At 35.0% G+C, this 14,533-nt stretch overlaps 1 protein-coding gene across 1 annotated transcript; it reads right to left on the bottom strand.

The window, feature by feature from the left end:
- Positions 1-605: 605 nt before the first annotated feature.
- Positions 606-14,124, bottom strand: LOC107916519 (phosphatidylinositol 3-kinase, root isoform). Its single transcript, XM_016845774.2, has 17 exons — positions 13,807-14,124; positions 13,440-13,536; positions 13,206-13,302; positions 12,326-12,484; positions 12,026-12,235; positions 6,739-6,917; positions 6,317-6,464; positions 5,660-5,755; positions 4,541-4,676; positions 3,849-3,970; positions 3,433-3,627; positions 3,164-3,334; positions 2,939-3,076; positions 2,368-2,522; positions 2,073-2,216; positions 1,768-1,915; positions 606-1,677 (listed from the first exon to the last, which is right to left on the bottom strand). Exons 1-17 carry the CDS (start codon positions 13,916-13,918, stop codon positions 1,540-1,542), a joined length of 2,445 nt encoding a protein of 814 aa, XP_016701263.1. The 5' UTR covers positions 13,919-14,124; the 3' UTR covers positions 606-1,539.
- Positions 14,125-14,533: the final 409 nt, after the last annotated feature.

Genomic DNA, 14,533 nt, shown 5'->3' with positions numbered 1-14,533 from the left:
ATTTATCTTTTACTCTACTTTAATCAATGAATGTAAATAACTCTTATTATATTTGAAAAGTATAAATTTAATTTGATAAATGCTATTAATATGTATCTTTTTTTAAAACTATATTTTAAGCTTAACAATTTAATATTCATTAATTTTAATATGATAACAATAAAAGTTAATTAAGTGAAAAAAAGAGAGGAATTTACCCAATTTGTAAATAAGTGTAAAAAAAAAAACCTTTGTTTTTTTTTTAATCATCCGTACTTCAAAGGTATATATTTTCTTGAATATTTGTATCAACGTTTTAGCATACGTTTTTGAACGAAAATTAGATATTGTTTAAAACATTTTCATTTCCTTATGATGTCATCAAAGTTGTAAAATTTTCATAAAGAAGATTTTTGCATGTTGATTTTAAGAATACTGTGAACTAGTTGCGTAAATTTATAATTTTAATATTTTTTCAGTCGTTCGCTTAGATTTTTATAATTTTTTCAAAAGAAACAATGTTTAGATTTTATTTCCATGAAAAATGTGTTGAATGATTTTACTTCCATTTAGGTTTTTTATTTTTTATATTTTTTTTATTAAACGCATAATATGAAATATTCAAATCACTAAAATTAAGATTTTATTTCCATTTCTCAGCTTTACACTTTCTAAAGATTCAAATTCACAACACAAAGTCATAACCTAAGTTTAAATAAATATAAGACGCTCTGGGTGTGGGAAAAATTATGTGCCCACATCTTTACCAAAATTACTTCCAAGAGGAGCATCTGCAAGGACCCCCCCTGTGCAGGAATCCAAGGCATGAAAATCATACATCGCAGACAAGGATACGATGAGGTCAACATCCAATCTGACAATCTCGAGATCGTTGTAGCTATTAGTAACAGCAAACTTGAAGGATCAAACTCTACCCTAATCAAGAGGATTCAACAAATACTAGCTAATGAAGAGAAGTGGACTTTGAGATGTGTTCCTAGAGAGAATAATAGGATTGCAGATGCTTTAGCAAAACTGGCTCTCTTGAATGATGAAGAATTGCACATGTTTAATGATCCCCTATGGAGATTGAAAAGGTCCTAAAAGAAGAAAACACTATTGGCAATTCACTTATGAACACTTCTATGTAATCTTTTGTATATTCTACCAAAACAAAAAAAAAAAAAAATTCATACATCGCGTTGGTTGAAACTATCCAGTTCGTGGACACAGTTCTAAGTCATATCAGAGCATACAACCCAAGCATAAAGGACTATATTTGCAATCATTCACAATATCAGATCGGGTTTACCTCCTCAATGACCTTCGCAGAGAGCACACCAGCTGGCATAAACCTGTCAGATTTTATCATTGGTTGATAGCCCAGTCAGTTTCAGCCACTGTGAGATCTTTTTTGCCTTAAACCTTAATGAACTAACGGGGCACAACCTCAAAATATTGAAGGGCTAGTCCAAGTGGGGGTGAGAGCAAAGGAGGCAAGCTAAATATACCCCTATGTATTTACAACAGGTATTCAACATCCTGAACTTGATTTTGAGATCAGCGCCAGTATTGAGCCCACCGGTGAATAGTCTCAACCATTTGAGGAAACAAGGCACTAACACTCTCATTGATAAGATCCTGGAAGAAATGTATGCAGGCCTCATCATCTAAGTCCAACCGGAACTTCTCTTGGAGCTATACCAAAAGAGAACAGTTCAAAATGGGTTAAAAAAAAAAAGAGCGGGTCCCAGAATGATCATCGGATTCAGAACATAAGGAACCCACCTTGAGGATGCCTTTTTCAGGATCAGATGCTATGTCAGGAATGTTGGAACCGGCCATGAGATGGAAAAGATTTAATATAAGGTTGCTGGATTTACGGAGAATGTTGTATGCTTCACAACAATAGGATTTGAACCTTGTATAATATTGGCTGCAAAATGAAAAGCCATTTATGCACCCCTTAATGTCTCGGCAAAGAATTTAAATTTCCTTGGTCATGAACAAATATGGGCATGCGTAATCTAATACTTAACCAGAAAGAGATGGAAAGAAAGCGGGAGGGGGAGGAGGAGGAGGAAGAAAATTACCTCTCTGCTCCACCCATAGCTTCAACCATTTCTTTGCAAAGTTTCATTGGTGGTGGAAATGGCTTAGGATCTCGGCCAAGAATAAAACCAAAATCAACATGGAAAAGGCGTCCATCATCCCTAAGCAGAAGGTTGTCAAGATGTCTGCAACCCATAAAGATTTGTCTTCAGAGATTGCAAACTATATGGGGAAAATCTATGGCTAATATTAGATGCCAATCTGGAACAATTTGCCAAAAAGAAAAAAGCAATGTGCATGGGAACTATATGAATATATAGATGAATAAAAGATCACCTGTCTCCAATTCCAAGTATATATGTGATAACAGAGTAGCCAGCACAACTTTTTATGAAGGTTTCGAGACAAGTGGCTGTAATCCCAAACGGTCCGTGTTCATCAGGATGAAATTTCTGTAGATAGCTTATAATGCTACGATGATCTGAAAGAATCTGCACAAGGAAAGAAATACATTCAAAAAGTCCTTAGAAAGATCAGAACCATTATGAACACTATGATAAACTCAAGAGAGAGTATTATAATTCACAAAGTCTGTGTGTCAGGGTCCTAAAAGGGAGCTTGAAACTCCATGGTGACTGTACTAGAGTTAGATATGTGTATTTAAGCATTCGCACCATTTGAACCTGTGAGCTTTGCAGACAGAACTATAGGGCCCAATTGGTTGAAGCAAACAATACCTTGCATTTTGTCTCAACCATGACACTAGGCCTACGTAAAATCTACAGAGCATGCATGTATAGAAAACAAAAACAAAGCTTTGCAGCTAAACTCGTATAAAACAAAAGGATTTAATGATTCTGTGTCTGCACTTCCCTCATTGGAGAAGCATCTTTTCTAGAGTATATACCTGTGCCAAAGAACGGGATGGTATGAATTCCAGCATGCCCTCATCTTGTCCAGTTGCCAGCACCTTATATGGAGTTAAGTGAAGATCAAGATTTTCTAACTTTAGTAATCTATCCATAAGTGACACCATTTGGACAACCTACAGGAACCACATGAGTTGCATTAACCACATGAAGGATTTTCTCCACCTTTTCTGAGCTTTCTACTAGAATTTTTTATCAATTACCAATTGATCTTGCCGAATATCATCACCCTTTTTAAATATGACCTTACTTTGTCCACCATTGGCTGTTCGGAAAGTTAGTCGCAAAGGATGTAATGCACTTTTGAATATTGACGACTCCGAAGGCACAATTCCAGTGATAAGGACACTAGGAGCCAAGGGTGACCGAATTGGCTGAAAACAAGATTGAAATATAAGTAAGGTAACTTTGTAAAACTAAGCAGACACCCTTAGAAGGTTATTTAGTATGGAAACTCATGTCAAAGAAATACCTCATCAAAATAAGTAAGTTCACTAAGAAGACCAGAAAGGAGCTGTCTAAGCTTGTCAATCTTCTTTTGAGTATTGCCACGCACATTTCTCACGTCTCTCATTATAGAACACAACTGGGCTGTCAGTTCTGTCTGACGAACCAAGCTCTGCCACATCTTAAATCCATCCTCTTCTCCATTTTCTCCAGCTGTCAGCTGTAACAACACGAGTGATTAGAAATTGCTGAAAGAGAACTCAAGCTCATCAGTGTTGCATGTTATAAGGTAGAACTAATGATGGTAACAATGTTATTGTAACTTGCACATTTCAATATGCAAATTAGAAACCAACTATTTATCATGATTGTATAAACTATTTCTATTCCTAAACAGAATAGTAAATGGCAATAGCAATAATAGAAAATTGGAGCTCATACCTTAATCATATTTTCTTCTAGGAACTCGTAGGTAGAATAAAACCGTTTCGCATAGGCAGGATCATGAAGTTCCACAGCAACAAACCACCGTAGAAAACTAGCCAATTCAATATTACGTAAAGCTGTAAAAGTTCAAGAATACTTTCAGATGCTATTAACTGATTAAGAGTATTATTAAAGGTGAATTTTTTGATAATAAGTTAAAATCCAATTTAATTACTTGCAACAGATAGTTTTAATCTAATTAAGTAAATGGTAAATGGATCTTTTACTCTCAAGAGTAGAGAAATATTATAGAATAATTTTTATGAATCACTCTTACAAAAAATATTCAGCAAGAGGGGGGAAATTCAAAATGTTTATCTCCAATCTTTTATCCCAAATTCCCTATCAATAAGAGAAGGAAAAAACAAAGGAAGATTTTTCCTTTGGAAAGAAAGTATAGAGCTACAGAATGAAAGGAGAGCAAAAGAAGGTTCGAAAGAATGAGAGCATTTGGCTGAAGAGTATGAGAGAAAAGAAAGTTCTGCCGAAAACATTTATTGAGGGAAAGAAGACGTAGTATATATTCTGTTTAAAGGAGAAGAAAAAGTAGCAATTAAAAATAAGTGTCAATAGCTGTACTGCAAAAATACAGCATATATTGTGTTCGAACACAAACATGACATTCACACAAGCATAAAGGAACATACAACGTTGCACAAGGAACTGAGAAAGGCGAGATTTATCAGTTCGTTCAAATCGAAGTGCCTGAACTAGTTGAAGCAAGTAACATTGAAGCTCTTCATCATCAGCCCTTTCAAGAACACTAACAGCATATGCACGAACCTGTTAAGATGATCAACAGTCAGTCATTATAGCAGGACTAAGATGTTATAGATTATCAAATTCAATCTACATTGTAGAAAAAATGCTATTAGGATGATGGAATAAGATATTATAGAGTATCCAATTCAACCTACACTTTTGGACAAAATGGTACAAGGATACTTCAGCTAGACTCTTTCCAGATCAGCCAAGTATGAATTAAAAGATTTTGTTACAAGTAGATACATTGTGCAAATATCATTTTGCCCCCCAACTTTAAATCTATAAAATGACATACTTTAATAATTAAGAAAGCTTGCAGGAAATCACATTGAAACAATAAGAGGGGACAAAATTAGTAAGAGAGCAGCAGTTTTATAATGTATAAAGACCGAGCATATAGCAGAAAGGATGCATCATGGAAAAAGGGTCAAACTCACTTGAAATATTTAAAAGGAAACTAAGGCTATGTTTGATAAACTGAAAAATTAAGTGTTGAAAAAATAAGTACCGAAAAATAATTGTTGAATTTAAGTTATAAAATATGTTTGATATTTTATTTAAAATTAAATATTAAATATAATTAGGTTGTTTGATAAAGGATAATATAATCTTAAATGAGAAAAAAATAAAATAACCATTGAATTTATTCTCTATTAAGTGATAAGTAGGTCCCCATCTACTTATCACTTTCTACACTTGTAGAAAAAATTCTATCCAGTAGTTTTTATTGTGAGTTATTAAACGTGTTTAAAAAATTAAATTGCTGAAAATATTAATTTTCAGTTGATTAAATTTTTTCAACACTTTATCAAACAGGGCCTAAGTTGGCGAGAAACCAACTCAAGTGTGATACATATCAGGGGTAATTTAAGACATTTAATTATAATAACAGGTTAAAAAAGCAACCTAAGATCTAAAGGCATCTTACATGGTCTCTGATTATAACAGAAGTTCCAAAAGATATGCCTACAAAGTATCAGGCAAACCTTACTTAGACCTACCTCTTCACTCTCAAAAAGTGGAGATAGAAGTTCCAACGCATCACAGACATCAATCATTTCCCACTTGCCCATAAGCTCAATTGCCTGCTTTGCTTCCTGCAGACATAGGGACCGCTCTCTTCATACATAAACATTTTAGTTTAATTAGAACAGTTTCTATCTTTTTTTTTTCAGAAACTATCAAAAGAAAAAACAGTAGGTGGAGAAAAGCAGCAAAGCCACAAAAGGTTACCAGTTCAGACCAGCAAATCTGAGCTAATGTGCATTAATGCCTACCAATTACAGAAACAGACCCTTTTATGAATATCATATCACACAGAACGAGTTTCTTTCTTCTGCAGTCCTTAGCTAACAACTTTCTATAATTTCACAGAACTAGACAGTTTAAAAGTGATAAAACAGATCAAAAACAGAATTCTTATAATATGAACATTTTCAAGGTAGACTCTATGGCACACCATTTATGCTCTAGTATTGGATAAAATAACATGATAGAATCAGAAGATGCAGCCATGATGAATTAGAAGAAATTGATGGGGAACAAAAGAGAGAAGTTTAAGGCAGAAGAGATGGAAGAATAATCAAGGAGCAGTATTCATGCAAGAGACCAGATGCTGGAATCCACAAGAAAAGCAAGAACAAAAAAGAAATGCAAACCTGAACATCACTCCATTCAACACATCGGAGAAATTTTGTGAGGGCCCTCTTCTCAGACATCAATGAAAAGCGAAATTTCCAAAGGAGCTGCCTCTCATCTCCACTCAAGGCCCTTGTAGGAGGATATTTCAAAATTCTTTGTATTGACCTTACAATTAAAGACAAATACACAATATCAAAGAAAGACTCAGAAAAGTACATATTGTAGGAATAACAGAACCATCCATGAGAATCTCCAAGGAGTGTCAATCCACAACCAAATTTCAGCAAACACTTGGTACAGAACTATAAACTTCAATGCAGAGTCAGATGATTTAATGTAGCAATCTAACTCAACCAGAGTATGCATGTTAGAAAGAAAAAACCAGGCTGACTGACAAATTCAGAGGGTAGGAGAAGCTTTAAGTTGTTTTCAAACTTACTTTCGTTCATTAGAGCTAGGCTTGAGGTCCCTGTCAATAATACCACGAGTTAAACTCCTTGCAAGCTTCAATTGCTTGTGCTCAGAAGGGTTTATCTTTCCCACTTCAGGGTCCCACACAGTGACCAGTTCATTTGATGAAGCTATTGGAGATGGTAATAAGAAATTGGCCCCTGATTCCTGCACAACAAAACAAAGGTGGGACTATTCTGAATGCAAACCATAAATTCACCCAAAAAAAAAGGGTTAATGCAGTTTCTTGTATATTATGTTTGAATAGATGAATTACAGATAGTGGATTTGGATTTAGTTTGCAATATGAATAAATTGTGCAAATAAAACGCACATAATATGCACTAATTGGTTAAGGTTCAATATGCCTATACATTTGAAAGGGTATCAGAAGATGAATCTAAGGTATTCCAAACTCACTACTAAATAGAGAACCAACAAATTAATGAATTTGAAAATAATCAAGAAAATCGTATTTACATGTGCCACTTATACTAAATTTGATATCATAACTCCTCCTTTTAAGTTCAAGTTAAACAAATCCTTAAAGTATTCATTGAAATATATTATAGAAATGGACAGAGATACCACGATATGTTAAAACTTCCCTAAATAAGTAAGGAAAAAATTGTTACTGTTAAGAACAGGCTTTTTCTATTCTGTCTTATTCATAAGAAATTACATAAATATTTATACACATAGTAAGCCTAAGTTAGGAAACTCTATACTAAGAAACAGACTAACTCTAGGGATGCTGTCTAAAAAAAACAGCCTTAAAGTTAGGGATAGTAATCAGTAAAATATTTACAGAATCCTATCTGATACACTTAAATATTCTTTAATTAGTAAACTGTAATCTGACACTCCCCCTCAAGCTGGGAAGTGGATATCATCCATTCTCAGCTTGCTTACTAGTTTTTGAAACAACTTTCCAGACAACCCTTTGGTAAGTATGTCTGCTAGTTAACCATCAGTGGACACAAATGGAGTGCAAATTAAGCCACTGTCCAGTTTTTCCTTTATAAAATGTCTGTCAACCTCAACGTGCTTCGTACGATCATGTTGAACTGGATTATGTGCAATATTGATAGCAGACTTATTATCACAATACAACTTCATTGGACCTTCCCACTTGATCTTCAAATCTTCCAAAATAATTTTTAGCCATAATAGCTCACAAATTCCAAGACCCATCGCCCTAAATTCAGCTTCTGCACTAGATCTAGCCACAACATTCTGTTTTTTACTCCTCCAAGTCACAAGATTGCCTCCTAGGAAAGTGCAATAGCCCGAGGTTAATCTTCTATCAACCATAGACCCTGCATAATCTGCATCAGTATAGGCTTCAAGGGTTAAATTCTCCCCCTTTTTAAATAGGATTCCTTTACCTGGCATGCCCTTTAAGTACTGTAGAATTTGATACACAGCTCTAAGATGTGATTCTTTGGGGTTGTGCATAAAAACTGACTTACAACACCGACTGCATAGGCAATATTCGGTCTGGTATGAGACAAGTAAATGAGCTTCCCCACAAGTCTTTGATATGAACTTTTATCAACTGCTGCATCTTCTAGTGCATCTCCAAGTCTGTGATTCACCTCTATGGGTGTGTCTACTGGTTTACATCCCAACTTGCCTGTCTATGTCAACAAATTAACTATGTATTTTTGCTGAGATATGAAGATTCCTTCCCGAGAGTGTGCCACTTCAATACCAAGGAAATATTTTAACTTTCCGAGTTCTTTGACTTCAAATTCTTTTACTAGGCATTTCTTTAAATTCTCCATTCCTTCCAGATCATCACCAGTCACTATAATGTCATCTACATAGACTAATAAAGCAGTCAATCCCCCTGAAGATGAGTGTTTTACAAACAGAGTGTGATCTCCTTGACTCTGTTTATACCCCAACTTGAGCATTACTTTGGTAAATCTTCCAAACCAAGCCCTCGGAGACTGTTTTAGTCCGTACAAAGCCTTTTTTAGTCTGCAAACTACCTGTCCTGTATTTGGACCGAATCCTGGTGGAACATCCATATAGACTTCCTCCTCAAGATCACCATGTAAAAAGGCGTTTTTTATGTCAAATTGCTTTAATTTCCAGCCTCGGTTGGCAGCTAGTGACAACAACACTCTCACAGTGTTCATCTTTGCAACAGGGGCAAATGTGTCAAGGTAGTCTACTCCATACATTTGAGTGTACCATTTAGCAACCAATCTTGCTTTGTACCTCTCCAAAGAACCATCTGATTTATACTTCACTGTGTACACCCAGCGACATCCCACTGGTTTCTTTCCTTTCGGTAATTTCACCAAGTCCCATGTCTTATTTTTTTCAAGAGCTTCCATTTCAACCTTCATGGCATTTTTCCAATTCTCATCTTCTAATGCCTTGGATACTGTTTTGGGAATGGAGATAGAATTTAGGCTAGTAAGAAAGGCTTTGTGGTTATGGGACAAATTTTTGTAAGACAAAAATAAGTACAAGGGATGTTTTGTACAGGCTCTAATCCCTTTTCTAATAGCAATGGGAAATTCATCTAAATTTTCAGTAGTTTCAGTAGTAGGTTCAGCAATTACCTCAGGTTGTATAGGAGGAGAAGATGATTGAACTTGCACCGGTGCCTTCTTCCTTGAGTAAACCAGTAAAGGACGAGTAGTGTCCTGAATCCCTCTTTGTGATTTGGGTGTATTAGGCTCTATTTTAGGTTGCTGGACAGGAGCTGGAATGTGAGTGTTTGGTTGCTGGACGGGAGCTGGAATGTGAGTGTTTGGTTGCTGAACAGGAGCTGGAATGTGAGTGTTTGGTTGCTGGACAGTAGCTGGAATGTCAAGAAGAAATAATTCTCTGACCTTATCTTCTGTGAATAAGATCTCCCCCTGAAGATAAGGACGAGTAAAGAAATTCTCTTGTTCTGCAAAAGTAACATCCGCTGATACATAAAATTTTTTTGTGGCTGGATGATAGCATTTGTACCCCTTTTGAGTGGAAGAATAACCGAGAAAGACACACTTGACAGCTCGTGGATCAAATTTTCCTCTATTTTGAGAATGTATATGTACAAAGGCAACACAACCAAATATTTTGGGAGGAAGGCTACTTGAAGTACTAAAATCAAGAAAGAATTTTGCTAGAACTTGCATAGGACCTTGAGATTCAAGGGCTTTTGTAGGCAATCTATTTATCATATGAGTAGCAGTTAAAACAGCCTCCCCCAGTATTGTTTATGGACATTTTTTTGGAACAAGAGGGCTCTTGTAATAGCTAAAATGTGACCATTTTTTCTTTCGGCAACACCATTTTGTTGGGGTGTGCTAACACAAGATGACTCATGTATAATGCCTCTTTCTTGGAAATATGGTGAGAGAAACTGATTGAAATAGTCCTTGGCATTGTCTGACCTAAACCTTTTTATTTCAGCTCCAAATTGTGTTTTGATCATGTTGTAAAAGGTTGGAAAGACAGACCTTACATCAGATTTCTGTTTTAAAAGAAATATCCAAGACACACGGGTACAATCATCAATAAAGGATACAAACCACTGAGCCCCAGAAATATTTGAAATAGTGGATGGTCCCCAAACATCACTATGAATAAGAGTAAAAGGAGCGGATGTTCTTTTATTGCTTACTGGAAAAGAGGTACGTTTATGTTTTGCAAGTTCACAGACATCACAATAGAATTTTTCAACAGTTAATCCTTTGAACAATGAAGGAAACATAATTTTAAGGACTCTAAACGATGGATGACCAAGGCGGAGGTGATGGAGCCAAATTTGGTTTTTATTGGTTTTAATAGATTCGGATATGAAAGATAATGGTGAGGAATTCAGAGCACTAACTTCTCCACTGGATTCCTCAATATAGTATAGGCCATTTACTTCCTTAGCATGTCTAATCATCCTCCTCGTATTCTGTTCCTGAAAAAAACATCGATTGTGATAGAAAACCACACTACAGTTAGAGTCTTTGGTAATTCTTTGGATGGATAGAAATTGGTAAATAGTTTTGGAACATGAAGGACATTTTTAAGAGTAAGGGTTTTGTTTATAACAATATCACCCTGACCAGCCACTGTGATCACAGAACCATCGGCTACTGTTATCTTTCTACTACTAGGACAAGGTGTATATGAAACAAATTTTTGTGAGGAGTGGGTCATGTGGTCTGTAGCTCCTGAGTCAATGACCCAAGAACTTTTTGTGGGTATATTCGAGATTTTAGAATTTTGAGAAGAGGATATACCTAAAAAAACCAAACCACTAGTACCTATTGAAGGAGATTTTTCCGATGATCCCAGCAGATTCTTCAACTTCTCAATTTCTTCTTTACTGAACTCAACAGATGATTCTTGAGAATTCCCTTCTCCAGTGTTGCTGGTTTTGACAGTTTCAGCCATGTTTCTTTTGAACAAATTCTACAGGCTTGAGGGTTGATCGGGAATGAGAAGTTGCCAGAAAAAGAAAAAAAATCCCAGAATTTGAGCTAAAAAAACGGCTCGGATACCATGTTAAGAACAGGCTTTTTCTATTCCGTCTTATTCATAAGAAATTACATAAATATTTATACACATAGTAAGCCTAACTTAGGAAACTCTATACTAGAAAACAGACTAACTCTAGGGATGCTGTCTTAAAAAAACAGCCTTAAAGTTAAGGATAGTAATCAGTAAAATATTTACAGAATCCTATCTGATACACTTAAATATTCCTTAATTAGTAAATTGTAATCTGACAGTTACATGTCAAAGTTTAGCTTTGAACTAATACTAAATCATTTAATGGTTAACTGTAATAACAAGATTAAACAATATATGATTAGTATGAGAAAGAAAAAAGAAAATTAAGAAAAGGAAGAGCCATGTGGTTCAAGCTAAGTGAACGCATCATGTTTACCAACATGAGATTCTTCCATTAAATTTCAAATCAAGTCGTTAAAGCAAAAATGGCATATTATTAGAGAGAGAAGGAATAGAAATTCAAGCAAAAATAAAATTCCATAAAGAAAAAAGACCAAAAAAAGGGAACAAGATAATTGGTTTTAGCTTCAAAATTAATGTTAAAAAACCTGTCACTTCTTAAACCATAGGGGCATATTGATGTATTCCACCCTGAACTACAGAGTGGGTTTTAGCAATTTAACACCCCCCCCCCAAAAAAAAAAAAATAATAAAAGAATAATAAATAAATGAAATAAATCATATTGCAGCAAATGTTAAGATTAAACAAAAAGCCACTAGCAAGCAAATTATATGATGATCATGGATCAGGATCATACCTGAAAAACAACTCGATGTTCAAAACTACAGAAGTCAACAACTAAGTATAAATGGGAACTTCCATTTTTCAAGCTTTCCCTATCCTTGATTTTTTCCATAGCCTTGAATGTGAGTCGATCTAGCCAATCAACAGGTTGAATCTGCCCCCTTTCATACTTATTTGCAAGCTTTTCCAGACGCTCCAATTCTCCACGCTCTTGCCTGGGGACCTATAGTGGGATATATTACCGTATACATTAAAAATTGTAGCTATATAACCAAATGCCAAACCAGAAACATTATGCACCAGCAACCAGAACCTTTCCAGGAGTACTTGTTGGAAACGATCCATCTGCTTGTTTCCCTAACCAGAGTCTAAGCTTCTGTTTCCCTGTTTTCAGTTGCATTTTGTTGTTGAATAGAAGAATCGTAGCGCCACCAATTAGCCCATCATCTTTTCCGCATGACAGATCCCAGACCTTAACATTCCAGGAGAATGGCAATAAGTAAAAGGCCAAACCAGGTAATGTAGTTATATTCTTATTAAAAGATAGAGGAAAAGGAAAGGCACTATAAAGCATAATAACATTGTCTTAAGAAATAAGCATAATAAAGGCTAAAATCTCCATGCAGGCAATAATATAATTAATATAATTTACAAGTTTAAATCTTGAGCACTGCTAAAACAGTTAAAGTTAGGCAATCTCTATCTACCATCTGTATGAAAATTACCAAAGAAAATCTAAATGTAGTGTAGTAAATGTCCATGTAACATCTAAGGGGCATTGCAGTTCAATCTCGAGATCAAATAATTCATCTGTAGAAGCTAGCTTTTTTATGGCTGTCTTTAGACCAAGATATATTGGTGATCAATCATTTAAAGCCTTTGATAAAATACGTGACTAGATACGGTTTTAGAAGTCTCTTAAAGAAAAAGAAAACCATAACATCAATGACATTCATGCTACGAGAGATACCATCAAAGATATTTTAAACTAAAAGAGGCACAACTAAGGTTTTGCCAAACATGCCTAGAAAGAACCAAATAAGGAGGAAGTTGATAAAGTACATGCCATGAAGATAACATTCTTTGACTCGTTTCATTCACACTCATTTACAAACTCATTACCAACCCACAAAAACAGAATTCAACTTGAACACAACTATGCAATGAAAATGCAACAATTTTTTTCTACTCACTGTCAAAGCAAGTTGTGAGTGTGCAGTCAAGTCTCGATATTTAGTACTCAATGTTATTAGTTCATTCCAACAATACAACGGTCCTGCAGACTCCAACCTGGTATTAGAACAATATATCAATTCCCTATCACTGGCAAATTATTTGAAAGAGGAAACACATTGAAAACTTCGCACACGAGTAAATAAATCTTTTAGTTAGTTGATTAAAGGAAACTTTTGGTTTTACATAAAAACCTTGTTTTTGTTGGAAGACCAAACGGAGCACCGTCAATGTACAATGCACACTCCACATAGAGTTCGCCTTTCCTCTCCTCTGTAGTGGAATCGGTCCCTGAAAAGCAATTGAAACCGAGGATAAACAATCATACCGATCTTTAAAAAACTAGTTCCAGTTCTTTCAGATTTTCAAATTGAAGGTGAAAGAAAACTAGAATTTCACTAGGCTGCAGCGTAAAACTTCCAGACTTCTTATACTAACTGTAGAAGTGAAATTATCATCAAAACTGCTAGTATAATTGGGTGGCAAAGATGGCTTACGAAGTGACAAGTTAAGAAAAAAGAAGACTGAAATCCGCAATAGTAACTGAATTTGGACTCAAACCTGAATTGGGAGAATTTGGGGAAGGCAAAGTCCCCTCCAATCTGTCGACGCGAAAGGTAACGGGAAGGTTGATGTCGCAAGACAAGAAGAATCGAAATTCGTTGCCACTCATTATATCTTTTTTAGGGTTTCGATTAGCTCTGAATTTTCAGAATTAAATAGTAGGAAACTAATAACAAACAATGGAATTTTCTAAAAGAAAAAATGGTTTTTTCTATCTCTCTTTCTTTTTCTGCCTGTAAGTCTAAGTTGCCAGCCAAAACGTGATAAAGGAGATAGAAGAGTTCGCGTAGAAGACGATCCAACTGAAACTGAAACTGAAATTGGATTTTTTATAAATAAAATAACAATTATGGTAAATTACACCCAAGTCACTAATCTATTAATAGGTTTACGTTTTAGTCAATTAATTTTAAAAAGTTACAAAATGGTTATTGAATTATTTGAAAGATTTTATTTAAGTCACTATTATTCTAATTTAAGTAGAACTTTATAGGAAGGTACTTAACTAGATAGCTTTAAGTGTATAACTATCAACTCAACACTAATAAAAAAATATGAACTCTTTTATGAGTTATCGTGCGCTAATATCAATGAGTAACATACATGACTAATTGTCTTTTTAAAGGAAGTATTCTTACTGAACCAACATAGAAACCAACGATACAGGCGTAAGTCTTGTTTAGAGACCTTTTCCCACTTAATATTTTAAAAAAATATGTAAGGT

The sequence above is a fragment of the Gossypium hirsutum genome, chromosome A01, assembly GCF_007990345.1.
Source record: "Gossypium hirsutum isolate 1008001.06 chromosome A01, Gossypium_hirsutum_v2.1, whole genome shotgun sequence".
Classification (NCBI taxonomy): Eukaryota; Viridiplantae; Streptophyta; class Magnoliopsida; order Malvales; family Malvaceae; genus Gossypium; species Gossypium hirsutum.
Note: the sequence above shows the minus strand (reverse complement) of the source record. Positions and strands in the feature narration are given on the sequence as shown.